The 26,959-nt window shown below is 35.3% G+C and overlaps 3 protein-coding genes across 3 annotated transcripts; 2 read left to right on the top strand and 1 right to left on the bottom strand.

Moving 5' to 3' along the window:
- The first annotated feature begins 12,117 nt into the window (after positions 1–12,117).
- On the top strand, positions 12,118–13,638 carry LOC123686322. The gene is made up of 2 exons (XM_045626378.1): positions 12,118–12,188; positions 12,246–13,638. Exon 2 carries the CDS (start codon positions 12,333–12,335, stop codon positions 13,467–13,469), a length of 1,137 nt encoding a protein of 378 aa, XP_045482334.1. The 5' UTR covers positions 12,118–12,188; positions 12,246–12,332; the 3' UTR covers positions 13,470–13,638.
- Positions 13,639–15,044: 1,406 nt separating this feature from the next.
- LOC123686600 (uncharacterized protein K02A2.6-like) lies at positions 15,045–19,019 on the top strand. Its single transcript, XM_045626835.1, has 3 exons — positions 15,045–15,741; positions 15,784–17,054; positions 18,072–19,019. Exons 1-3 carry the CDS (start codon positions 15,045–15,047, stop codon positions 19,017–19,019), a joined length of 2,916 nt encoding a protein of 971 aa, XP_045482791.1.
- LOC123686321 (piggyBac transposable element-derived protein 4-like) lies at positions 19,001–21,792 on the bottom strand. Its single transcript, XM_045626377.1, has 2 exons — positions 19,799–21,792; positions 19,001–19,744 (listed from the first exon to the last, which is right to left on the bottom strand). The coding sequence occupies exons 1-2, from the start codon at positions 21,409–21,411 to the stop codon at positions 19,387–19,389; spliced, it is 1,971 nt and encodes a 656-aa protein (XP_045482333.1). The 5' UTR covers positions 21,412–21,792; the 3' UTR covers positions 19,001–19,386.
- Positions 21,793–26,959: the final 5,167 nt, after the last annotated feature.

Raw genomic sequence — 26,959 nt, forward strand, 5'->3', positions numbered from 1 at the left:
TGTATGATATTGATAAAAAAAGCTCAACCGGAAAAGCCTTGTTGAAACTCACAGATAAACATCTCAACCCTAACTCATTTCAAAAAATGAACGTTAAGTTAGCAACCCAGTTGTTGAGCCATAGTGTTTATGCTGCCCTTATGACATCTTCCAGGACAGGTGAACTTGTCTCACCTACGGCTGAAAATACTGCTCACTTTGTGAAAACTATGGATAATTTATTCGATGCTTTGAATAGCACACGTTTGCATTCCACAAAACCTTGCAATCGTGTATTGAGCGATACCAATCCTGAGGTTTTAGCAGCCATAAATGAAGGTTACAAGTTCTTGGAAATAAAGTTGGGAATAAGGACAAATTAACCAGACCTGATTGTTACGACGGTTTTCTCTTAACCATAAATGCGGTAAAGCAATTTGCAACTAATGAGAAAAATGAAGGTTACAAATTCTTGTTTACAGGAAGGCTGATTCAAGATCCACTTGAAAATCAATTTTCTGTATATCGTCAGAGAGGAGGATATAACAGAAATCCTACTGTGCGAACTTTTAGATCGTCTTTCAAAATCAGTATTGTCACAAATTTTATGAGGCCACCTAGAAGTGCCAATGCTGGTGGACAACCAGATGATGACGATAATTTTTTACTAACAGATGGCAATGAAGCCCTTGCTTTATTGAATGTGGTCGAAGAATCCTCCTCATCTTCAGATACGGATTCATCCAGCAGTTCGTCTGATAGTTCTGTGGTCCAATTGAATGATAGTGCAACATTAGAAAAATGTTCTGTTATATATTTTGCCGGTTATTTGGTAAAAAAATGTTTGGATCGTTTCGAATGTGAAGACTGTAAAACCAGTTTGGAAGCTGATAAGGATTTCGATAATGAAGGAGAGATTTTAATTTTTTTCAAAAATTATGATTTGAAGTATGAAACCGGTTTGAGAACTCCAACATCGTTATTACGAGAATTCACAAGAAGGGCTCTAGATTATTTCAGTAGAGATATAGGAAAACATTTGAATCATAAATTAATGTCAAATTTGAAAAGGAAACTTGTGAAAAATATAAAGACCCATTTACCGGAATGGTTCGCAACAAATATGATATGCGAGAAACATAGACAATATATTTTGGAGTTATTATTACGAACACAAATATTTAAATATTGCAAATATATTTCCAGCCAAATGAAAACCAGGCAATCAACAAATAATGTGAAGTTGACAATTTTTCAGCATAATTGAAAAACCAAAATGACCAATTTTCACGTTCGGAATGATCTAAACATTTCTTGACCCAACAAATTAACTCGCAGAATATGCAGCAGAAAAATAATTTTAGTGTTGCATCATCATTCGTGAAGGATGCAGAAGAAAAGAGAGAAAAGCTGAATCAATTTGTTCTGAAAAATAGCTACATAAATATTATCGCCAACATCTGGTTCAAAGATTAAAGAGATGTAATCTTTGATCTGCTTATGAATCAGCCTTCCGGAACCCCTATTCAATGATTGCGACCTAATTCATTATTGTTGAATGAAAATCGGCAGAATTATTAGATTGGTATCGCTTTATATACATAGGATTGCAAAGTTCAGATGAAAATATTCAGAGTATCAAATAAATTATTGAGCTCCACAAAGTAGGTTGTTTTCAACTTAGCAAGTTAGCTGCATAAACACGGCTCAACAACCTGGCTGAGGTATTTTTCGAGAGTTTCAAAAAGTTTTCGTAGTGAAGATCAATGAAATAATAAGTATCCATTTAGCCACACAGAGTAATGCATAGGAAACATGTGAGAATATAGATTGTTCAAGGATTATTTCATTTTTTATACCATTTTGACGCATAAAACGACATCATTCAATCCACAGCAACAAGGGTAAAATGACGTTAATCCATTCAGTAATTTAAAAATAAAGTTAATTCACCACTGAATTCCTCCAAGACTATCATATTTTTTATGACAATTGCTAACAATCCAATACCCAGTGTCGTAGCAATCACAAATTGGAGCGGTACCTTTCATCTCATTTCATAGTTATTTCTGGAAACTGTTCATTTGAATCCCCATCAAATGGGGTAAAATTTTGTATACATTACGTGAGTAATACATGTTTATTCATTCGAAGAAATTAACCCTCGAGCCCGAAGGGTGAGTTAGTCAAACTTTCTTTTCATGAATAAACATTCATTCAACTACCTACCATACCTGCAAACTGTATTCTATCGAAATAATAAATACCTACGAATTTTGAAAAGACTATTTTATTATTTATTCCCCAATAGCTGAATTATTTTAAATTGAAAAATTTAGCTGAGACATAATGTCTGTTTATTCTACAAGTTATTATTAATGGTTATTGTGCAAGCAAAACCATACTATGGCAAAACCCACTGAAAATTCAAATTCAAATTCAAAAAACACATAAATGGAAAGAGTTGAACGTGTGTACATGGTGCTCGTAGTTTTTTCGAGTTTTGAAGTGTTTATTTCCGCCAGTTTGTTTCGAGAATTGTACAATCCGGAATTCTGACTGTGTGTTATTGGACTTTACCATCATTTTTTCGATCTTTCAGTTCCAAACTGAATTATGAACGATGTCTATTTGTAGTCATTGTAATGAAAATTTTGATCGCCGTAAATCGCCTAGCATAATATGCTCCGGCATATGTGCTAGAACTTATCGCGCGGAATGTGTTGGAATCTCCTCGGCTAATCTACTATGTTTGAAATCGCCGGGTTTTTGCTAGTATTGCCCGGATTGTTATAAGATTCGCAATAAATATGATGAACACTTAAAGAATATCGTTGATACCAAACTTAACCGAATGTTGGGCGAATTTGAAGAGATGTTCAATGGAATGATGAAAAAAATCTCTCAACAGGCTGATGATACTTTTTCGAAATTATCTTTCACACCACAATCTATCAGCGAAGTTCCCACATATTCCAACATTGTTAAGTCGAAGTCGATGGTCGTCATTAAGCCCAAAGATGCTGAACAAGCGAATTCAAAGACAAAGCTTGACATAATGAGAAATATTGATCCTATCGATCTGAAACTGGGAGTTTCCCAAGTAAAACAAATCAAAGATGGAGGCATTCTGATAGGATGCGACAACCCAGAGGGAGCCAAAGAGTTCAAAAAGATAGCCAATGAAAAACTATCAACTGACTACAAAATTTCAGATGTTAAGAAATTTCTACCAAAAATTAGAATAGTTGGCTTAGTCGAAAACTATTCCAGTGATGATATTTTAAAATTCTTAAAAGGTCAAAATAATGTTCTTTCTGCTGTGACTCATCTGAGAGTTTTGAAAACCTGGGCCACACGAAAGAATCCAAATATTTTTCAAGCATTAATCGAGTTGGATGCTGGAGCTTATGGTATGGTGATGGATCTTGGAAAGCTGTTTGTGAACTTCGATGCTTGCTCGGTCTTCGATGAAACGGACGTTAGGATCTGCTTCAGGTGTAGTGGTTTTAATCATGTTCAATCCAATTGCTCCCTCAAGATAACTTGTCCAAAGTGTACCGGTGAACATCCTTTGAACAAGTGTACAAGTTCCACCCTTAAATGTATAAATTGTAACAATGCTAATTTAACGGATACTTCTCATGCTGTGTGGGACGCTGCAAAATGTCCAATCTATAAGAAGAAATTGAACAACCTTAAGTCCTCTATTTTTGTTACTAAATAACAATTAATGCGGAATGATACCGCGAATTTTGCAGCGGCTCATTCACTTGACATTGAGTGTTTTTATCAGAATGTTAGAGGCCTTAGGTCCAAGACACATGATATTTTTGATTCCATTGTTCAAAGTGAATATGACATAATATGTTTATCGGAGACCTGGCTATCGTCTGATATACTGGACTCCGAAATATGTAATGATATGTATGTTCTGTATAGAAATGATCGCAACTTTGACCTCACAAGTAAGTCGAGAGGGGGTGGAGTGTTAATTGCGGTAAAATCAAACTTGATGGCTTGGTCCATCGATCTCGATTCCATAAAGGAGTCATTTCCCAATATTAATATAATAGGTTTAAGAATTGGTCTCCGGGGCTCTCACTTTTACATTTTTACTCTTTATATACCACCAAATACTGCATCTGATCAGTATGAGGATGTTTTTGAGGCAATCTCGGTGCTACCATGTTTACTTGATGATAACGCTAACTTAATCATTTTAGGAGATTTCAATATACCAGATTATGTCACTCACAGAGAAACTACTTTGCGCAATGTAAGAGTCGAGGCCATCGAGAATTTCATGAACTTTTTCGGGTTGACTCAGTGTAATGAAGTCTTGAATGCCAACCAAAGATTATTAGATCTTGTTTGCAGTAAATTTCCTATTGTAGTACGGGAATCTCTGTTCCCCCTCGTCTCCGTAGATGCGCATCATCCACCTTTAGAATTTTCTGTAGCTTCGAGCTGTAAACCGATCAAGTTTCAGAGAGTCAGTTTTGAAGGTTTTAACTTCAGAAAAGCTAATTTGTCGCGCCTTTATGACATGCTCCTAACCACAAACTGGGATTTTTTGGAAGAATGCAGGGACATTAATCGGGCTTGTGACGCTTTTTATAATGTGCTGCATCGTGTATTCTCGGAATGTGTACCCAGGTTTTCTGAAAGAAAGATCTCTTACCCGCCCTGGTTCACAGGTGATATCATTGGTCAGCTGAACGTAAAAAATAAATATTTACGCAAATACAGGTCAACCGGCGATAGTCATTTCTTAATTATGTTCAGGGATCTCCGCAAGAGTGTGAAGAGAGAAATTGCTAGGGCGCGAGCCAATTTCATTCAGAGAGCTGAAGCCGATTTATATGGAAATCCAAATAAGTTTTGGGGTTATTTGAACACCATAAAGGGCAATTCATCTGTTCCTGGTTCTATGAGTTACAAGAATCGGCAATTATCAGCTCCTCAGGACATAGTCAATGCGTTTGCCTCATTTTTTAATTCGGCTTTCATTGTTTCTTCCAACTACCAGCATAGTGATTCCTCCAACATCTCTTTCACGCAGTCTCTGGCTATTCCTGAGATAACTGAGGACGATGTACTCAAATCCCTTAAAAAATGTAAGGCAAATATGACTTCGGGGCCTGACGGGATTCCATCTTTCCTATTGAAAGATTGCTCGATTATTCTGGCTAGACCTTTGACCCTTATATTTAGGTTATCCCTTTCTGTGCACTGTTTCCCTGGAATTTGGAGGGAAGGTAGAGTCAGCCCCATTTTTAAAAAAAATGACAAAAATATGGTCGATAACTATAGACCGATTGTAATTCTGAGCAACTTCAGTGAAGTATTTGAGAGATTACTATATAATATTGTTTACGCTCACGTAAAATGTCGAATCTCAGATTTTCAACATGGGTTCATCAAGGGTCGGTCGACCATCACGAACTTGACGTGTATAACACAGTACATCACTTCTGCTTTAGATGATTCTTCTCAAGTTGATGTGATTTATACAGACTTCTCTAAAGCGTTTGACCGACTGGACCATGGTATCCTTCTTAGAAAACTGTCCTCCTTTGGACTGACTGAGAGTTTCACTCGTTTTTTCGAATCTTACCTTACGAATAGGCGACTTTGGGTTCGATGTTTGGGTTGCAGATCGGCTGAATTCACTGCGTCTTCTGGTGTTCCCCAGGGATCTATATTGGGTCCACTACTATTTATAATTTTCATAAATGATATTTGTTCCCATTTGTCATCACAAACTTTGCTTTATGTTGATGATTGCAAGTTGTTCCGTCGAATACAGAATGTTGAGGATTGCTGGGATCTCCAGGGTAACATTGACATGCTCAATGACTGGTGTTGCAAAAACTTGCTTCCCCTTAACATTCAAAAGTGTAATGTGATTTCCTTTAGCCGTAAAAAATCAATACTAGAGTTCCCCTATAACATAAATGGTCACGTTCTCAACAGGGTCATTCAGTATAGAGACCTAGGCCTTCTGTTCGATCAGAGACTTTGTTTCACGTCCCATGTGCGTACTATTGTTTTGAGTGGCTTCAGAACTCTGGGTTTCATCATGAGAAATTCAGGATGGTTCCGGGATGCAGGTACATATTTTGTTTTATTCAACGCGCTTGTGAGGTCAAAATTTGAGTATGGATGCGTGGTCTGGAGCCCTGGGTATAGTGTACACATCAGAGGTTTGGAAAATATACAGAGGCGATTCTTGAAGTACGTTAGTTTTAGGCTCGATGGTGTTTATCCAAGCCGTGGTGTACCACATGATCAGTTGTTGAGTAGATTCCAAGTTGATTCTTTAGAGCGGCGTCGTACCTACTTAGGTATACTCTTTCTTAGAAATTTATTTCATTCATTAATCGACTGTCCCTATTTGCTATCACTTGTTGATCTTCATGTTCCTAGACTGCCTGTACGCAGCCCAACTACATTTTATCTACCTTTTCCACGCTCTAACGTCCTTCTTTTTTCGCCTCTGTATCGTATATGTCATGACTACATGAGCATCCAGCATATTATTGATATTTTTCATTGTAATCAATCTGATATAAGAAGGGCTGTTCTGGGATCACTGCTTCACTGTGGGTAGTTAGGCATGAGCTTTTTTTCTCAATGAGTTTTTTTTTTTTCGCTCAAGCCTGACTCCATTTGATTTGTTTTGGGTTTTATTATGTTTTATATTTTCAGTATATAACTTTTAGGTTTCATTTCTTGTATAATTGTTTTCCCATTCTGTAATTGGCCTAGGCTGTGGAATGGTGTAATTATTAAAAAAAAAAAAAAAAAAAAAAAAAAAAATTAAAAAAAAATTGGATCTTTCTTCAGAAATGCACAATAACCTTATTGAAAAAATAGTCAACTCTTTATGAAATCAATGAAATTCACCTTGGAAGGAACATTTCGAAATGACCATTCGCTACAGCCATTGTACAAAAATTCTGAACACAAAGCAACAGCGTTATTTATCAAGAAATCAATAACATGGACTATACACGCCACTGTCTCGGTCTTCTTTCATATTGTTAAGTCTACAATAACGTCTGTTCGAGTTGATTACAGTTCTGTAGATATACGAAAATATAGAAAACTTCATTCCTATCTTCTTGTACCGGCAGAAAAGTATTAGTTCCTTAAAATAACTGCATTTTTTTTGGAGGTCGCCACTTGACAGACCATTTTTATTGCAGTATTACAACGTGAACACCAGATGGCTCTCGAAATCGCTTCAAATCGCTTTAACATTAGGACTGTCTTACTATCCTTCTTTATACTATGATTGCTGTGCGTCTGAGACAATTCAGAAGCACGAAACATAATTTTATATCCTATACCTGGTAGTAGAGAATATTAGATGTACTAAGAGAACATCTAATAGACAAAAATTGCTTAAAATACATGATATAAATATTTTTGTTTCATAAAACCTGAAATAGATGGCAGCCAAAGAAAATCAAGGAAACCCATTGGTGGATTATGATAGTGATCCAGATTCCAGCACTTCCATAAGTGCAGAACACAGAGGGTTCATACATAACGAGGAAAGAGAGAATTGGCAGAACTAACGTAAGTTTCTTCTGAGATTAATAGTTGCCATTTACTTGATTTTACTTGATTAGAGCAGTATCAATGAGTGATACTTAAGAGACTAAATGAAATATTTTAGAGAATTGACCCCTTTTGAGATATTAGAGATTTGAGAGAGGAGACATTGTCGACAATAGAGAGAGTAGAGTTATGAGAATATAAGAGTATTAGAAAACCCAGGTATATAAAAATTAATTCATGTTACAGAGGTAACTAGAGTTATGAGAATAATTTTTTATTAAATTTTAGAGATTTAGAGTTGTGAGAATATTTTTTAGAGGTTAAATTTCTAGAGATGTAGAGTATGAGAGAACCCAGGTATATAAAACAAATCCATGTTACAGAGGGATCCGAAAATGTAGGACAAAACAATGAAATTAACCTAGTAGAAAACATAACAATTCAAGCTGCTGGAGAACGGCTGAGATTGTTAGAGAATAGGACTGAAGAGGAGGCCAAGAGGAATAAGGTGATAGCTGATCAATTACTAGAGTCCTCCATCATATTGAAGGAAGTGATGAATAGTGCTAGACAAATGGTACAGGCTCTAACACAGCTATCACAAAACAATTTGGAAGCAGAGAAAACCCGTCTCAAAATTATTGAAGAAAAGAACAGGAATCCTGTTCAAGCGGAAGCTCAAGCCCCTAAAAGAAAAACTACAGAAGACAATGGGACCACGGCAAAAAGGGCAAAAACTTCTGTGGACTACAGCTCAAACCAGGTAGAAGAATCGAGAGACTTGTCGGAGCAAGAGCTGCTTAGCAACAAGTTGAGCATCAAGAGGGAGTATAAGCTCAAGAAAAATGCAAATTTTGAGATCTGGATCGAACGTCTAAGATCCGAGCTTTTGACAAATGATTTGTTGGATGTCATAGAGCCAAGTTCGAGTGACCATACTTGGTCAGAGGCCAACAAATCCAAGAGAAGCAATTGGGTACGAGACATAATCATCAACCGGATTGACGAGAATTATCATAAGAAAATTCTCAATATCCGAGATCCTGTTGAGATAATTAGAATTTTGAGGTCCTCCAGGAAGTGCGAATCAAATGTGACGCACACTTCAGTTAGATCTCGCTTGTACTCTATCAAAATGGAGAGACACGAAACAGTAGATGATTTCTGTGAAAGATTTGACTCAATAGTGAAAGAATATGAAGCGTGCGAGCATGTGATCGAGCTCACCGCCCAAGAGATGAGATCTGCTTTTTACCAGGCTGTATCACCAGTCACACCCGAACTACGAAATGCAGATCTGATCCGGAGACAGACCTCAAATCAAGAAATGACCCTAGATGAGATCAAGACTTTCATCTCTCGATTAGAGGCTGAGAAGAGGTCTGAGATTAAAGAGGAGATCCCAACAATTCAACGGGTACAAAAATTAAAATGCTTCCGCTGCAACGAAGAGGGATACTGGTCAACAGAGTGCAATCTGAGGCAACAAAATAAGTGGTTCTGCTTCGGCTGTGGGGAAATCAAGAGCCATAAGAAGGAGGATTGCCCTAACAACGGTAATACGAACAAGATTAGGCCTGTTAAATTTAGAGGATCGAGTAGAGGCAGGTTAATCAAGTCGAGCTTCAACACGAAGACGAAGACTACGAGACAGGGCCACGTAGGCCAGAGGAGAATGAGAGGAAACGGAAGACTCATCAAAGATGTTCACGTCAAGGCAAGAAGGGTTGGAAGTATAGAGTCGAGAGAACCCAAAAACAAAACAGGTAAGCTCAGTCGAACCATTACCTTCATTGCAGATTCTGGAGCAACACACCATATCGTAAATGATACTCTGATTTTGAGAAATTTTGAGAGATGTCAAAATACGAGTATAAAGAGTGCTAATAAAAAGGAGATAGCAGATATTGTAATCGATGGTAAAGGTGAGTTAATCTTGCATTCAGATTTTAGAGGTGAGAAAACGATGAAATTGCAAAATGTATTTGCAGCCAAAGATGTTTCTGAGAATTTGCTTTCCTTACGTAAACTAGACTAGACCTAAACGCAGACTCTGGGTTCAAGATTTACCTAGATAACCAAGTCCTAAGAGTTTACAACAAGGTTAATAATGAGATTGTTTTAGAGGGACAGTATGAAAAACCGAACTGGATTCTAAACTTCAAAGTGAGAAAGCAGACTTCCGATGAAACCGAAACTGAAAAGCAGTACGAAGTTTATTGTTACAGAGCAACGATAAGCGAAGAAGATGAGATGAGCTTGCAATCGCAGACACATTCCAATAACCAGTTATTAGGATCGGAGGGAGAACCGGAATCTGCGATTGGGAGGGAGAAAGAGAATAATCTCATTTCTTCACCTAAAAAGAAAGTTCTACAAGTGTCAACTGACGAAACAGACGAAATAAAATCTGAGCAACAAGAAAAAAATTGGGACTGCAGTCATCAGTAGAAATGTAATTAGGATCGATAACTTGGAATCACTGCAAAACTTAGAGGAATTATGTATCGTAAGTCCATTAGACAATAACTCATATCATTCAGGAAAAATTAACGAAGCAATGTTATGGCATTGTAGACTTGGACATGCTTCACTTAACTATTTGAAGAGAATGCAGAAGTTAAACGACAAACTTAAGAAAGTCATATTTGACGAATCTATGTAAAGAAAACCATATTTTATTAGGGTTTCCTTCACGGGCGTAGCCAGGGGGGGGGTTTTGGGGGTTCAAACCCCCCCCGAAATGTTAAAGATGTCAAAAAAACTTTTTTTTTTCAAAATCTCGAAAATATTTTTTAATGGAATTTGTAAAAAGTGAATGAAATTATCACTCTCAGTGCAATTAATTTGTAATGTGAAATTTGAATTGAATTACCTCTACGTAATCCAGTCAATTTGTGCTCACATGTGCCCCTCAAAGGAAAGTTATGGGTTAGTTTGATTTTTTCGATCGTATGTAACGGGTGTTTTTTTTCGAGGTATATAACTTTAAGTTGGCATTACTGTTCAAGATGGCGACCGATTTGATAGCTGTCAAGTGATTTATTCTCAGTTCGGTTTGGCAATTGATCATGAATAGACTCACGCCTGAACAACGCTTGAAAATAGTGCAATTTTATTTCGAAAATAATGGTTCTGTGCGGAATATGTATCGCGCACTACTTCCATTAGCAATGAAGCGCACTTCTGGTTGAATGGCTACGTCAACAAACAAAACTGCCGCATTTGGAGTGAAGCTAATCCTCAAGTGTATGTCGAAACACCGTTACATCCAGAAAAACTGACTGTTTGGTGCGCTTTATGGGCTGGTGGAATCATTGGTCCGTACTTCTTCAAAAACGATGATGGCCAGAACGTTACAGTCAATGGTGATCGGTATAGAGCCATGACTACTAACTTTTTCATTCCTGAATTGAACAACCATGATGTCAAGGAGCTGTGGTTCCAACAAGACGGCGCAACATGTCACACAGCTCGTGTCACAATCGATTTATTGGAAGACACGTTTGGTGACCGCCTAATTTCACGTTTTGGACCAATTGGCCTCCAAGATCTTGTGATTTAACACCGCTAGAATTCTTTCTGTGGGGCTATGTAAAGTCATTGGTCTATGCGGAAAAGACACAAACCCTTGACCATTTGGAAGACAACATTCGCCGTGTTATTGCTGATATACGGCCACAAATGTTGGAAAAGTCATCGAAAATTGGACTTCCAGATTGGACTACATTCGAGCCAGCCGTGGCGGTCATATGCCAGAAATCATATTTAAAATGTATTGCCACAAGATTATCTTGCGGATAAATAAAATTCATATCAATCGAATAATCCATCGTTGTTTTATTGCAATTTAAAGTTCTATAGCTCTAAAAAAAAAACCCTTTATTTTTTTGGGTTCTGAATCCGAATCTGAGATTTAGCACCAAAATTCTGTGACGTAACATTAAAAAAAATACAAAAAAAATTTAATCTTCTGACGTTTTCTTCCATTAAGTTTTTTGTCCGAAAAACCTGGCTCAAACGATAGTTCAAAATTTGGCGTATTATATCTATCTCTGCTGAAACTCAGTTGATGGGGTAGTTTTAATTTCTTCGATTTATTATCTCTGTTTCTGGGGTACAGAATTCAAATCTGAAGTTTGCCACCAAAATTTCATGATAAAACATTGAAAAAAATGCAAAAAAGGTGATAACTATCATTTTTTACCGGTTTTTTGCATATAAACTTTCTTCTCATAAATTTGAATTTGAGTACTCTGTTGTATAAATACTACGACGGTATTTTTTTCCTAAATATATTTATAGGAATCGATGTAAAGAAATAAACTAAATTTCAAAAAGTGATTTTGAAAATCCTTTTTTTCTCAAAACATACTTGAAAAATAAAAATAGTGAAAATAGACTGAATGGGTTGGCTCTTTTAAAGTTGATATATTTAAAAAGAAAAACATAAGATTTTTTCTATAATATGTAAAACCCCCCCCGAAACTGAAACCTTGCTACGCCCGTGGTTTCCTTTAGTTTTCTAGTTACCTGGAATGTCAATAACTGACATTTCAGAATTTTCAAAAAGATAATCTGTTTTATTTCATAATTGTGATAGAGGCTTTAAATGTAGTTTCCCTCATTTATTGCAGGTTGGTTTTTATATTGTTGATGTAATTGTTGCTAATAAAATCCCTCATTTATTGCAGAGAAACACAATTAAGTCGATATCCAAATAAATAGGACTTATTATAAAACTACATTTTCTGCATCTACTCGTACCTATCCTACCAATCATGGAAAAACTCAGATTTGATTTCGTTGTGAAACCTACGGCAGATGGAAAGTCAAATATTTTATGTGTTACTTCAATAGCAACAGGCAACGGGGAGGTTTTTGGATTACCAGATGAATACCAACCAGTAAATTTGCATCAGCACCTTATTAATACTCCAAATTTTATGAAAGTGAAAAAATCCTTGACTAAGAGATATCAAAATAGAAGAATATGGATAAAAGTAACAGAAGATTTATCGAACACTCATTTAGATGAAGAGGAAAATTTACAATTTGATGATATTTACCTAGGAGAAATAAGGGAAGAAGCAAATACTAATAAATCTACCTCTACTAGCACTAGCTCAGAGCAAAGTTTGGAAAAACTCCTAGAAAAATTAATTGACAATAAGCCAGCACAATTAGAATCAAAAAATTTAGGACAGATTGCGAATGAATTTATGATAGGAAAATTTACTGGCAGAAATTTCAATGCAAACCAATGGATTGAAGATTTCAATAAAGAGTGTGAACGTTTTGAAATCAATGAAGACAAACAGAAAATTAAAATTTTGAAAGATTTTTTGCAATATTCCGGTGCAGAGTGGTACAGTTGCATGATGATTGAATTTTCAATAGACTCAGAATGGAATATATGGGAAAGAAATTTTTGTGATACTTTCACTAACAGAGGATGGTCACCGGCTAGGTATGCTTTAGCCTTCAAATATAAAGCAGGTTCATTGCTCGAGTATGCAATAAAAAAAAAAAAATTATTGTTAGAAGTCAGGAAATCAGTTGATACAGGGACACTTATAGACCTCATAGCATTTGGTTTGCCTAATTATGTTGTTGACAAGATTGATAGGGAAACTTTACGAGGAACCGAAGATCTTCACAATGAGATTGGAAAATTAAAATATCTGGTTGCGAAAAATATTAAATATGATAACAGAAGAAATATGAATTCTGATGAAAAACCCAAAAGAAATGATGATAGGAAACCATGCCGAATCTGTGTGAACGAAAAAAAAGGGATACGTTATCATCCCGAGAAAAACTGCTGGTACAATGGGGAAAATCATAGAGGAAATTTGAAGAATGTGAATAACACTGAATTGGAGATTGAACTAAATGGGATTAACCCAAAAAACTAGATGTGCCACCATTGATAAAAGTAAAGTTACTATTGAATGACATTTTAGAAGTTTCTGGAATTTATGATTCAGGTTCGAATGTTTCGTTGATTAATGCGAAATTATTGAAAATACACCCGAACAAAATTGCTAGTAATATTCAAATAGTGAACTTGAAGACTATCAATGGTGATGGAAAAACAAAAGGTATAGTAACTCTTAAAATCAAAACAATGAAGATTTTAAGTATGATTTCTTAATTGGTTTAGATTGCATCAGAAATTTCAAACTAGTTCAAAATGAAAATTTAGAAATCACACAATTTGATTTAGAACAAAATGATATGAGCTCCAATAAAGAGTTTGCCGAAAGGAATAATCTCGTAAAAAATAATTCCCTGAGTTCAACAAATTTAAAAATTCCTGATGTACTGGGTGAAAAGAACGAGGAGAATTATTTTTCTGATTCTGATGATCAAGAAATCGAAAATTTTAATAGGTTTGAGATAAATTTCAATGAACATATAAATATAGATGAATTTGAGATAGTCGTGAACCATTTAGATTCAAACAAAGAATCAGAAATAGAGAAATTGATAGAGAAATATAAATCAGTATTTGCAAAAGATAAATATGACGTTGGTACTGTAAGACATTACGAAGCTTGTGATGTATCGATAAAAAGAAGTTTTATTTCTGTGTAATAGCACAACATTCTATGTTCATGTAAAATAACATAACCTGTAAAAGATCATCTGTTAATCTATCTCTTCTTAAGTCTTCAAGAACGCAAGTTCCAAAACCATACCAAATTGTAAGTTGTACAAAGTTATATTATACAGGGTGTTTCCTAAACATGCCGCAAAAATTCAGGGGGTTGTTCCTTGGACTATTTTAAGCATGTTTTGTCCTTGGATGATTTTTGAAAAACCTCTTTGTTTCGAAGATACAGGGCGAACAACATTTTTCATATTTTTAAAATTAATAATAGTTTAAATAAAAATGCGTACCGCACTGTGTTTACTAAGTAGGTACAATTTATTTTTAAATTTGTTTAACAACATTCCAATTACTAAAAACGGCCAGTTTTTTGACTAAAAATTGATAAGTGCAGATGGTAAAGGAATACAGATTAAACACGGTTTTCATTTGAATTCGTTTTGTGATGTATTAGCAATTAACATTTTATCTTTGACTATTATGAATCGCTATGAGGAGAAGATTGGATGCTTGTATGCTGGCTAGAGGTGGTCATTTTCAACAGTTTTTGTAGGTTGAGTTGAATTTTCATGTAATTTTTCATAATAAAATGTTATTATCTGAAATTCTGTTTCCCCTATATCTTCGAAACAAATAGGTTTTTCAAAAATCATCAAAGGACAAAATATTCTTAGAATAGTCCAAGGAACAACCCCCTGAATTTTTGCCGCATGTTTAGGAAACACCCTGCATATATATTATATAAAATTAAAAGTAACCCAGTGTTAATCATTGAAAGACATTATATTGGCGACGAGGACAAAAATTGGTTAGAAACGTTATACTTGTGCAAATCGAAGAAAAATATCAATCTCCACGTGCTTTATCAAGATCAAGAATGGCAGAAACTCAAGTAATTTATAGAGCTACAATCGGTTCAATCGCAGAATACAGTTCTGATGATGATTGGAGTTTATGGGCTGAACGTTTAGAGCAGTACTTCTCTGCAAATGATATTGATCAAGAAAAGAGAGTACCAGTGCTATTAACCCTAATAGGTGATAAAGCCTATAAAACCCTGAGGGATCTCTGCGATCCAGCTTTGCCGAAAGATAAGACATACAAGGAATTGAGGGATATACTAACGGCACAGTTTTCGAAGAAGGTATCTATATTCAAGGAGCGGAAAGAATTTTACAATTTGAAGCAGATGGAACGTGAGGCAGTACGATCATGGTATGTAAGGATAAAAAATAAAGCCAGTGCCTGTAAATTTGGAGCAAATCTGAATGAAATTCTAAAGGACAAGTTCGTAGCTGGAATGTGCAAGAGCCCTAAACTAGATAGAGTCTGCGAGGAGGATCATACCAAAAGCTTGGCACAAGTCCTGGAAGTAGCAGTTAACAAAGAAGCAGCACTAGGATCCGATTACCAAACTCTGCATCAGTTGAAGACAAAGAAAGGGCAACAGCAGAAGTCAAACACATGGAAGAGTAACAAAAATGGACCACAACACTCCAAGGGGGAAATAAAGCATGGTGAAACGGCACAGAAATGCAAGTGTTGTGGGTTAGGGAACCATGTAAAGAAGAACTGTAAGTACCTTAAATATAAGTGCAAAAATTGTAATCTTACAGGTCATTTAGCTAAAGTATGTTATAAACGCCAAGTACATCAGGTGGAAACACATGAATCCAATTTAGATTATGCTGAAATGTACCATTTGAAGTGTGATAACTATGTGGTATCACCACAAATTTCATTATCAGTGAATGAGAACCTTATTAATATGGAACTTGATTCAGGTGCTAGCATTTCAGTAGTCCCCGAGAGCTGTTTCAATAATTATTTCAAGGAATCTAAATTAAAGAGTACCAATATAAGATTAAAATGTTATGATGGGACCGAAATTGTACATGAAGGTGAATTCCATACCACAATAAACTATAAGGGTCAAGTTTTTGAATTTTGTAGATTTTTAGTGGTTAAGAAAGGTTCAGTTCCTTTGCTTGGCCGAGATTTAATAAAACGCCTTAACATTAAAATTGATCTTGCTGATCCAAGGTATCCAACTATAAATTCATTGAAAGGAAAGGACGATTTGAAAATTTTGTTAAGTAGGTTTGAAGAATTATTCAAAGATGAACTCGGTACTTATAGGCATGAAAAGATAGAGCTGAATATTATGCCAGATGTGAAACCCATCTTCTGTAAACCCAGACCAGTCCCGTTCCTCTTCAAGGAAAAAATCAATAGTGAACTAGAAAAATTAGAAGCTAAGGGGGTCATTTCAAAAGTAGAAACTTCAGAGTGGGGAACACCGTTAGTTCCTGTAATGAAAGAGAGCGGGGAAATAAGATTGTGTGCGGATTATAAGGTCACGGTGAACAAATATTTCATAGATGTAAAGCATCCATTGTCAAGGATAGATGAACTGTTTTCTCAGCTTCATGGAGAATTTTTCTCAAAATTAGATTTTTCCTGTGCGTATAATCAGTTAGAATTAGAGGAAAATACAAACAATTTATTAGCGTGGAGTACACATGAAGGTATTTATAAAGTAAATCGATTACCCTTTGGCACTAAACCGGCTTGTTCTATTTTCCAAAAAATTGTTGAAAAAGTTTTGCAAGGTGTGAATGAAACGGTTATATTTTTGGACGATATCGTTGTGACTGGAAAAAACAGGGAAGAGCATATGAAAAATTTGGAAGAAGTTTTTGAAAAGTTGAGTAAAGCGGGATTCAGATTGAATTTGAAAAAGTGCGAATTTTTCATACCAGACGTGAAGTATTTAGGTCATTACATAAACAAAAATGGTCTTCATAAAGATTTCGATAAAGTCAGAGCGATTACTGAGATGCCAACACCAACTGACCAGGGACAAGTGAAATCGTTTGTAGGAATGGTAAATTACTATGGACGATTTGTACCGAATTTATCGACCCTGTTAAGGCCCGGTGCACACATCCGACTTTTGCAGTTACGACACCCGTTGCGGTGTCGTACCTATTCAATGCACACTACATACTACACCGGCGTGGTTGCGGAGCCGGATCAATTCAATGCGCACTAGTTTCCCATTCAGCATCGTGAATGTATTACATTCACGATGCTGAATGGGAAACTAGTGCGCATTGTATTTGTTGGATCATAAAAATTTAAAACTTTTTCAGTTTTTCATGATTTCTACGAAACTGTCACTCATATGATCTTGAAATCTCTAGCTGTTTCAAAAATTGAATTTAAATTTTTATGAGAGTTTGAATGAGACACTTTATTACTTTCGCAATAACTATAGACAATGATAAAATCGTTCGGAAGAAAATATATAGGCTACCAGCGGACTCACCGATCATGAGAAATAGAGATGAATTGTTGAAAATCCTGTTGTTCGAAGAATTGATGAGAACAACATACTACTGCCCAATAAATTTTTCTGATGACATCATCTCATTTTAGTTTCTTCAATGAAGAAATCGATATCCAATTCCTCTCTGCCATTGTGCGAACTCACGACAAAAGTCGTATGTGTGCACAGGCCAATATAGAAAAGAGTACTGAGAGATCGCATGTACGACTGCGGCACAGTTGCGGCCTAGAGGGACATGCTACAAAAAAAACGACCGTAGGCTGGCAGTTACGACGTCACAACTGCACGGCGGGTAGTGTGCATGTTCCCATTTGATTCTTTGTACCACAGGTCGCAAGTACGACACAGCAACGGTGTCGTGACTGCAAAAGTCGTATGTGTGCACCGGGGCTTAGTCCTCTGTACAAATTGTTGCGCAAAGATTTTAAGTTCAACTGGTCTCAAGAATGTGATAAATCATTCAAAAGGGTCAAAGAGGCATTAACGTCAGATCAAACTTTAGTTTTCTTTGATAGGGATATTCCATTAAAGTTCATATGTGATTCATCACAGGTCGGAATCGGTTGTGTCCTGGTACATGTGTTTCCAGATGGTACTGAAAGACCCATAAGTTTTGCGTCCAGGAATTTGAACAAGGCAGAATTAAATTATTCAGTCATACATAAGGAGGCTCTAGCTATTTATTGGGGAGTGCAGAAACATTATCAGTACTTATTAGGAAATTCGTTTACTTTGTGTTCAGACCACAAACCGCTGTTAGCCCTATTCGGGGAAAATAAAGGCATCCCTCAGATGGCTGCGGGACGTTTACAACGATGGGCGCTTTTCCTCAGTGGATTTAATTACCATTTCCAATATATTAAAGGCTCTGAAAATGGAGGAGCCGACGGTCTTTCTAGATTTCCGATTGAATCGAAGGAAAAGGGTGAAATATTGGTTGATTATTTTCATTTTTTATTAGAAGATAAAATTCCGATAAGCGCCAAAGAAATACGTAATGACACAAGAATTGACAATGTTTTGAGCAAGGTTTACCTATTCGTTAAAGAGGGCTGGCCTGATAATACTTCGGAAGAGTTGTTACCTTATAAACGGAGAAAGTTAGAACTTGGTATTGAAGGTGGAATTTTACTTTGGGGATTTAGAGTGGTAATTCCAAGTAAGTTCAGAAGACAAATATTGGAGGAATTACATGGTGCTCATAACGGAATGGTTAAAATGAAAGCTTTGGCGAGGCAATATTTATGGTGGCCTAATTTAGACGCAGATATTGAGAAATATGTAAAAAATTGTAGTCCTTGTATGACATTGGCAAAAAATCCAAATGAAGCGGTTTTAACGAAGTTTGCGGAAGGAAAACACGTTTTCGACAGAATCCATATAGATTTTCTGGGGCCAATACAAGGAAGAAATTTCTTGATCATTATAGACGCTTATATTTTCACAAAAACATCAGCTTTATATCACGTTCACTGCGACGATAAATTTTGCATTTTATAAATTACATGCGGAACATGCCCCCGGCGGTATGTCACAATCCATGATCACTGTGCGGCACATGCCCCCGGGGATACGTGTGCCAAATTTTCTTTGAGCTCCATCTAACCAACGGTCAGTGAATCATTCAATATACCAAATAGTAAAAATCATTTATATAGTAGTAATCTACGTATAGGCACAACCGCACATGCCTCCGGTGACCTGTGCCGCACTAGGAAAAGGTTAACTTTATTATCTTTATTAGTTGGATTTCTAGGCAGAATGGAGCAAACATAGAGTAGTTTTTTTTTTATTCAAATATATTAGTAAACTTAACATTGTTATTCTGGTTATTATATTATTAAATGTTAATTTTATCAAAATAGAGTTATGAATGTGCTGAATTGAAACATGTTAAGCAGTATCCAGGTTGCCCAGGACATTCTGAACAAAAAGAAATAACCCTGCGAACTTTTTTGTCTATTTCTCTATATCCCAAACCTGAAGATTTCAGAATCTGGCGACATCCCTTGCAAGGCTTTCTTCGTTTTCTACCTGGACCTTCAGGTTTGCAAAAATTATGGGTCCTTCTCCTAGGGGTTTTTGGTTTTTCAGGAGGTTGGATCAGAGAATATGCCAGTTGTCGCCTGAATTCTGTTACGCTCAGCTTCGTCCTTGCACACATGTTGTATATTATCAACGAATTGACAACAGCTGTGCCAAGAATTAGTTCTAACATCACCTTTCTGAAAAATAAAAAATGTGAATTTCAGAAAAATACTGTAGAAAACAGTTCTCACCTATACCATTTCATGCTTTTGCGAAGCACGCTATGGTAGGAAGACATTTGGTCCGAATAATCGACACCTTTCTTAGCAGCATTATAATCTGTTATGCATTTTGGTTTGAGGACATCTTCCCCTTTCCTATTTTTTTTTCCAACTGGAAAAACCTTTGTGTTGTGATCCGGAACGCTTGATATCATTAGTACTGGACGCTTATCCATCCACTTGATAATTTTCACCCCGTCCTTCTCCTCACCAAAAATTTCTCCTGATTTCATCTTCTTTTTCGATTTGAAAACCTTGGGAATGTCTCTCCGATTAGCTCTAAGGGTTCCACAATACATCATGTTTTCGTTCTGCATTAAGTTCTTGACAAGCGATATTCCCGAATAAAAATTATCGGCAAATAATAATTTACCGGATTTGTTCTCTACACATTGGAGCAATTTGATAACAATGGATTGGGAATGTCCTAAATCAGGATTTGTTTCACCTTTTCCAGTATAAATTATTGTATTGAATGTATAGCCTTCTGGTGAACAAAGTTTATACAACTTTATGCCATATCTATGAGTTTTGTTGGGTATGTATTGTCGAAACTTTAGTCTTCCTCGAAATGGCACCATTGACTCATCAATGACAAGTATATTTCCAGGTTGAAGGATAGTTTGGAAGTTTTGGAGTAACTTCGAAACTACTTTTTCGATTTTGTACAAACGATTGGAAATGTCACAGGTTTCGTTGTTTTCAAAATGAAGTAATTTCAATAGTAAAAGATAACGATCCCGACGAAACGTATTTGAAATGAATTTGTTGTAAAAAATGTCGTCTTTAGACCAGTATAAATTGATGTGGGGTACTTCCGTTAAGCCCATAGCTAGAGTAACACCCAAAAAAGCTCGGATTTCTCCCCGATTCGTTTCAGTCCATGCATTTAACCGAGACTTTCTTGAATGGTTAGTATTGAGCAGTTGTTGAGCAGCATAATTGTTGGTTTCTGTAACTATGATATCTAATATATCATCTGTGATGAATAAATTGAATATATCGATCGGATTTTTTATTTCACTTGCGTCAATATTAGCTAGAGTACATTTTTCAACTCTAAACTCAGAATTTTCCTCACCTTCACCAATTCTGTTCCATTCTCCACTATCAGATTGATTTGTTTCAACGTCGTTTGTACTCGGTACTGCGTCGTCAGAGCTGAGTGGAGTTTCAGAATCACGGGCATCATTTTCACTGATATCGCTATCCGTTGAAGAATCTGGAGAGTAGTCTTTGTCAACTACAGAGTCATCACTCCCAAAAGGTTCATTTGCACTGTCAATGTCGGAAAAATCTAGTTCTTCGCCTACCATTTCATGTTGTCCTTCTTCCTCATTCTGATAAGTATTTCCTTTCGTTTGCAATTCATTTTCACAAGAAATGCCCGCTTGTATATCACTGCCACTATGGAGATTATTACCTTCAATACTTCCAGCTATTTCTGGTACATCATTATTATTTATCTCTGCTACTGAAACGATGGTTTCTTCCCTGTTTCTATTTGTCACTTCTCGATAACATACATTTTCTTCTCTTTTCCTTCTTGCCATTTCCACAATAAATCTCGATCTTTCAGACATTTTGATCACACACTATTAGGCAATACCCGAAGAACACAAACTACCTAACCACACAGACGCTAACTACCGAGGAGAAATGATACATGCGCACTATTCTCTTGCTGTTTGGTCTCAGAATGAACAGGAATAAACAAGAATAAACTCACATGCCCTAGGAGGCATGTGTCGCACTGAACTTATAATATATCATTTGTGTGCGGCACGTATCCCCGGGGGCATGTGTGGTGAAAATCATTGAAATAAGTTGGATTTTGAAATAGAAATCCATAGGTCCTTGTTTCGTGTAAATCGGTCAAGAAACAACTTGTTTATGGCTTTCGCACTGGAGTCTTTTATTCATGCATTCCAGACCGCAGTAGCTTTAAGGCACAACACATGCCGCCCGGGATACGTGCCGCAGTGAACGTGAAGCTTTGGCGAGGCAATATTTATGGTGGCCTAATTTAGACGCAGATATTGAGAAATATGTAAAAAATTGTAGTCCTTGTATGACATTGGCAAAAAATCCAAATGAAGCGGTTTTAACGAAGTTTGCGGAAGGAAAACACGTTTTCGACAGAATCCATATAGATTTTCTGGGGCCAATACAAGGAAGAAATTTCTTGATCATTATAGACGCTTATATTTTCACAAAAACATCAGCTTTATATTTTCACAAAAACATCAAAGGAAAAACAAGAAAACAACTGCAAAAATTTTCCAAGTGTGGAGAGTTTGAATGTGCAGCTGGAGAGTGGACCACAAAAAAGAGACAATTCATAGTTCTGTCAATATATAGACCTCCAAATGGTAGTATAAAAACTTTCCTGTCCGCAATGGAAAAAGTTTTGGAGAAAATTCATCAAGAAAATAAGGAGATAATAGTAGCAGGTGATTTCAATATTGAACTATTAAGACCAAATAAAGATGCATCTGAGTTACTTAATCTGATGGAATCTTTCAATCTCAATCCAGTCATTAACCAGGATACAAGAGTTACTGATAGATCAAGTTCATCCATTGACAATATTTTCACAAATATCTCTGATTGGGAAAGTTCTGTGTTCAATATTCATGTATCAGATCATAAAGCACAAAAGCTCAGTTTCTTAATAGAAATAGAGAAAAATAATAATCTTAGGTTCTGTCGATTTTATGGTCTGCAAGAAAAAAAGACATTCCTGGAGGAATTATTTAATCAGAGCTGGGAGCTTGTAAGAGAAGTAGACACACAAAATGTTGATGAGCAATGGAATATTTTTATGTCGGACTTTACGAATATATTCAATAAAAACTTCCCAAAAAAACTGTCAATGAACAAAAAGCATTTGAGCAAGTATGGATCACCTGAAATTGAAGAAATAAAAAAGAGACTAGATATTCTTTTGATTATGAGTAACGCTAGTAAACAACATATGGATCTGTACAGAAATACAAAGAAAGAATATGACCACGCACTGAAAAAACAGAGAACAAAATCTTATGAGGAACGGGTGATTAGATCTGACAATAAAAGCAAGACTATGTGGCAAATCTGCAAGGAAATATCAGGTACAATAAAAAATCAAGAAAATTATCAGCTAGAAGGAACCCCAGAAGAAATTGCAGAAAATTTAAATATACACTTCAACAATACAGTAACTGATATATTAAAAAACTTACCCACAATATCTATAAATTATTCCCACATGAAGTATATCGATAAATCTTTTTATTTGAAACCTACCACTCCTACAGAAGTTGAAAATTTAGGTAAATCGATTAAAAACAAATTCAGTAGTGGTGATGATGAAATCCCGATTATGATAGTCAAACTAGCATTGCCAGCAGTTAGCAAAATCATGTCATATATAGTAAACAACTCATTCAAATATGGTATTTTTCCTGAGAGTCTAAAGATGGCATTAATAAAACCCATCTTCAAAGAAGGTCATCCAGAAATCTTAAGCAACTACAGGCCCATTAGTCTACTACCAGCTTTCTCTAGAGTTTTTGAAATGCTGGTATCTGCAAGAATCATAAATTTTTTCAATGAAGAAGAACTATTCAATCACACTCAACACGGATATTTACATGGACGATCGACACAAACAGCCATCTTTCAGTTTGTACAGCACATCTTGGAATTACTCGAAGACAAAAAAATGGCATTGGGAATATTCTTGGACATTTCCAAGGCCTATGATTCATTGAATATGAAATATTTGCTTAAAAAACTGGAATTTTATGGTGTACGAGGAAATGCAAATGATTGGCTGAAATCCTACATGTCTTATAGAAAACAAAGAGTTACCTTCACAAAAGACAATATTACCAGCAAATCGAAAATACTAACAAGAACGATAGGAATAGATCAAGGAAGCGTCATTGGAACATTACTTTTCATAATTTACCTGAATGACTTGGGAAACATAATTCAAAATAGTGAAGGAAATATTGTCAATTTCGTCGACGACACGAATTTACTTACTGGTGCAGAAGATTTTGAAGAGCTGACAAGAAGAGCAAGTCACATTTTTGTAAAGTCAAAAGCATGGTTCGATCAAAATAATCTAATATTAAATGAAAATAAATCAAAAGTCCTGCTATTTGATACAAATAGATCAAAAAAAGAAAAGTCAGATAATATTGCTTTGTCACAATTTAATTTCAAAATATCTGAGTCAGTAAAGTTCCTTGGCATATATATTGATCGATTCTTGAACTGGCGCCAGCATACGGAAATTATTTGTAGAAGATTAAGTAAAATTTGTTTTGCACTTAGATCAATTACAGAGTATATGAGTGAGAATACCTTGAGAATTATATATTTTGGAAATTTCGAAAGCACTCTTAAGTATGGTATTATTTTTTGGGGAAATAATGAAAATTTAGAAAACATATTTTTAATTCAGAAAAGAGCTATACGTATTATTTGTAAAATGGGTTATAGAGAATCATGTAGGGGAAAATTTAAAATTAAGAATGTTTTTACGGTATGTGGTTTATACTTGTTTGAATGTTTAATGTTTTTATATAAGAATAAGCATAAATTCTCAGTTGAAAATCCCAGTAGTTATAATACCAGAAACCTAGATATAAATTTTCCAACTCATAGACTTACATTAACTGAGAAATGTCCTTCTTATATGGCTATCAAAACTTTTAATAGATTGCCAAATGAAATAAAATGTATAACACATTATAAAAAATTCCGAAATAGGGTAAAACATCTGCTTATTAGTTTAGAACCATATAGCTTAAGGGAATATTTTGATCGAGCTGGATAAAGCTCAGAATTTTGACGTCATTTCATTTAAATTGTTAGTTTTAGTTTCATACTGTAACTTTGAATTTACTTGAAATAAAGAAATATTATTATTATTATTATTATTATTATTCCAAGTGGCCCGAAGTATATGAAATGGGTAAAATGGATTCACGATCCACCATAGATATGCTAAGGGACTGCTTCGCACGATTTGGTTTACCAAATATTATCTTTTCGGATAACGGTGCTCAATTAACAAGTTCAGATTTTGAAGAGTTCTGTAGATTTAACGGTATTAAACATTCCACTTCACCACCCTTCCATCCTGAAACGAATGGTGCAGCGGAGAATAGCGTGAAATCTTTTAAAAATGCAATAAAAAAATCACTTATTGACGTTAGAGAGAAAGGTTCATCTCTCAAATCCATGATAAATAAGTATTTGTTTTCTTATCGTAATACTCCTCATTGCACAACTGGGGAAACTCCATCAAAACTGATGTTCGGTAGACAGGTCAAGACAAGACTTGATTTTTTAACAAAGTCAGAAGCAAATTTGAATAGGGAGAGACAAATAAAGTTTCATCATGGAAATAGGGAAGTTGAATTTGAAGAAGGGGAAGAAATTTATACCAAAGATTATAGAGACATAACTAGAACAAAATGGGTTAGGGCAATCATTTGCAATAAATTGGGTAGAAGAATATATATATGTACACCTGTAGATAATAAAAAATTAAGATGGAAAAGACATTTAGATTCTAAACAAACAGTCAAAAAACTGGCCGTTTTTAGTAATTGGAATGTTGTTAAACAAATTTAAAAATAAATTGTACCTACTTAGTAAACACAGTGCGGTACGCATTTTTATTTAAACTATTATTAATTTTAAAAATATAAAAAATGTTGTTCGCCCTGTATCTTCGAAACAAAGAGGTTTTTCAAAAATCATCAAAGGACAAAATATTCTTAGAATAGTCCAAGGAACAACCCCCTGAATTTTTGCCGCATGTTTAGGAAACACCCTGTATATATTAAATAAAATTAAAAGTAACCCAGTGTTAATCATTGAAAGACATTATAAAGCTCATATTGATTTGATAGTGGATAAATACTGTTACAAACGTCCATATAGATGTACGAATGAAGATAGGAAGGAAATAGAAAATCAAGTATCAAAACTATTAGAAAAAAATTTGATCGAATAATCTTATAGTCCCTTTGCTGCTCCAGTAACTCTGGCATATAAGAAAGAAGATGAAAAAAAAACAAGGTTATGTATAGATTTCAGAGAATTAAACAAAATTGTTGTTCCCCAATCACAACCCTTTTCATTGATCGAAGATTTAATGATCAAAACTGTAAATTGTAAATATTTTTCTACTCTCGACATTAATTCAGCATTTTGGTCAATTCCTTTGAAAATACAAGATAGATACAAAACTGCATTTGTAACACAAAAAGGCCATTTTCAATGGACATGTCTTCCATTTGGATTGAGGACATCTCCAGCCATTTTTCAGAGGATATTGAGTAACATTATTAGAAAATACAAACTATCCGATTTTGCAGTAAATTTCATACATGACATATTGATTTTTTCGAGAAGCTTTGAAGAACATTTATCACATGTATCAATATTGTTGGAAAAAATTCAAATAGAAGGATTCAGACTAAAATTTTCAAAATGTACATTTGTGAATTGTTATGCCAAATATTTAGGTCACATTATAGAAAATAATTCAATCCGGCCACTGAAAGATAATTTAGCAGCTGTGAAAAATTTTCCAGTTCCAGTTACAAAAAAAAATATACGTCAGTTCTTAGGAAAGATAAATTTTTATAATAAGTTTGTACCAAAGAGTTCCCTAATCCTAGACCCTTTACACAATTTATTACGGAAAGATGTAAAATTTATATGGTCTACAGAATGCCAGGAATCATTTGATAAAATAAAGTTATTACTGTGTTCTGAACCAATCCTAAAGATCTTCGACTCTGAACTGCCAATATACATTTACACAGATGCTAGTATCAAAGGAGTGGGGGCGGTTCTAAAACAAAAAAAAGAGAACGGATGCAGCAGACCAGTTGCTTATTTTTCAAAAAAATTAAATGAAGCACAAAAAAAGAAGAAGGCAATATATCTCGAATGTTTGGCAATAAAAGAAGCTGTGAAATATTGGCAACATTGGCTGATGGGAAAAGAATTCGTGGTCTACTCAGATCATAAACCATTAGAAAACATGAACATTAAATCTAGAACAGATGATGAACTAGGAGATTTAACATATTATTTATCCCAATATAATTTTAAAGT

The sequence above is a fragment of the Harmonia axyridis genome, chromosome X, assembly GCF_914767665.1.
Source record: "Harmonia axyridis chromosome X, icHarAxyr1.1, whole genome shotgun sequence".
NCBI classification, from domain to species: Eukaryota; Metazoa; Arthropoda; class Insecta; order Coleoptera; family Coccinellidae; genus Harmonia; species Harmonia axyridis.

What these genes read in the sequence shown, in the direction of transcription:
- LOC123686322 (XM_045626378.1), top strand. Translation starts at nt 12,333, where the DNA reads ATGGAAAAACTCAGATTTGATTTCGTTGTGAAACCTACGGCAGATGGA.
- LOC123686600 (XM_045626835.1), top strand. Translation starts at nt 15,045, where the DNA reads ATGGCAGAAACTCAAGTAATTTATAGAGCTACAATCGGTTCAATCGCA. An exon ending in GAACCATGTAAAGAAGAACT is followed by an intron (nt 15,742 to 15,783) that starts GTAAGTACCTTA and finishes GTAATCTTACAG; the next exon opens with GTCATTTAGCTAAAGTATGT. An exon ending in TGAAATCGTTTGTAGGAATG is followed by an intron (nt 17,055 to 18,071) that starts GTAAATTACTAT and finishes GATTCATCACAG; the next exon opens with GTCGGAATCGGTTGTGTCCT.
- LOC123686321 (XM_045626377.1), bottom strand. Translation starts at nt 21,411, where the DNA reads ATGTCTGAAAGATCGAGATTTATTGTGGAAATGGCAAGAAGGAAAAGA. An exon ending in AAAAGCATGAAATGGTATAG is followed by an intron (nt 19,745 to 19,798) that starts GTGAGAACTGTT and finishes TTTATTTTTCAG; the next exon opens with AAAGGTGATGTTAGAACTAA.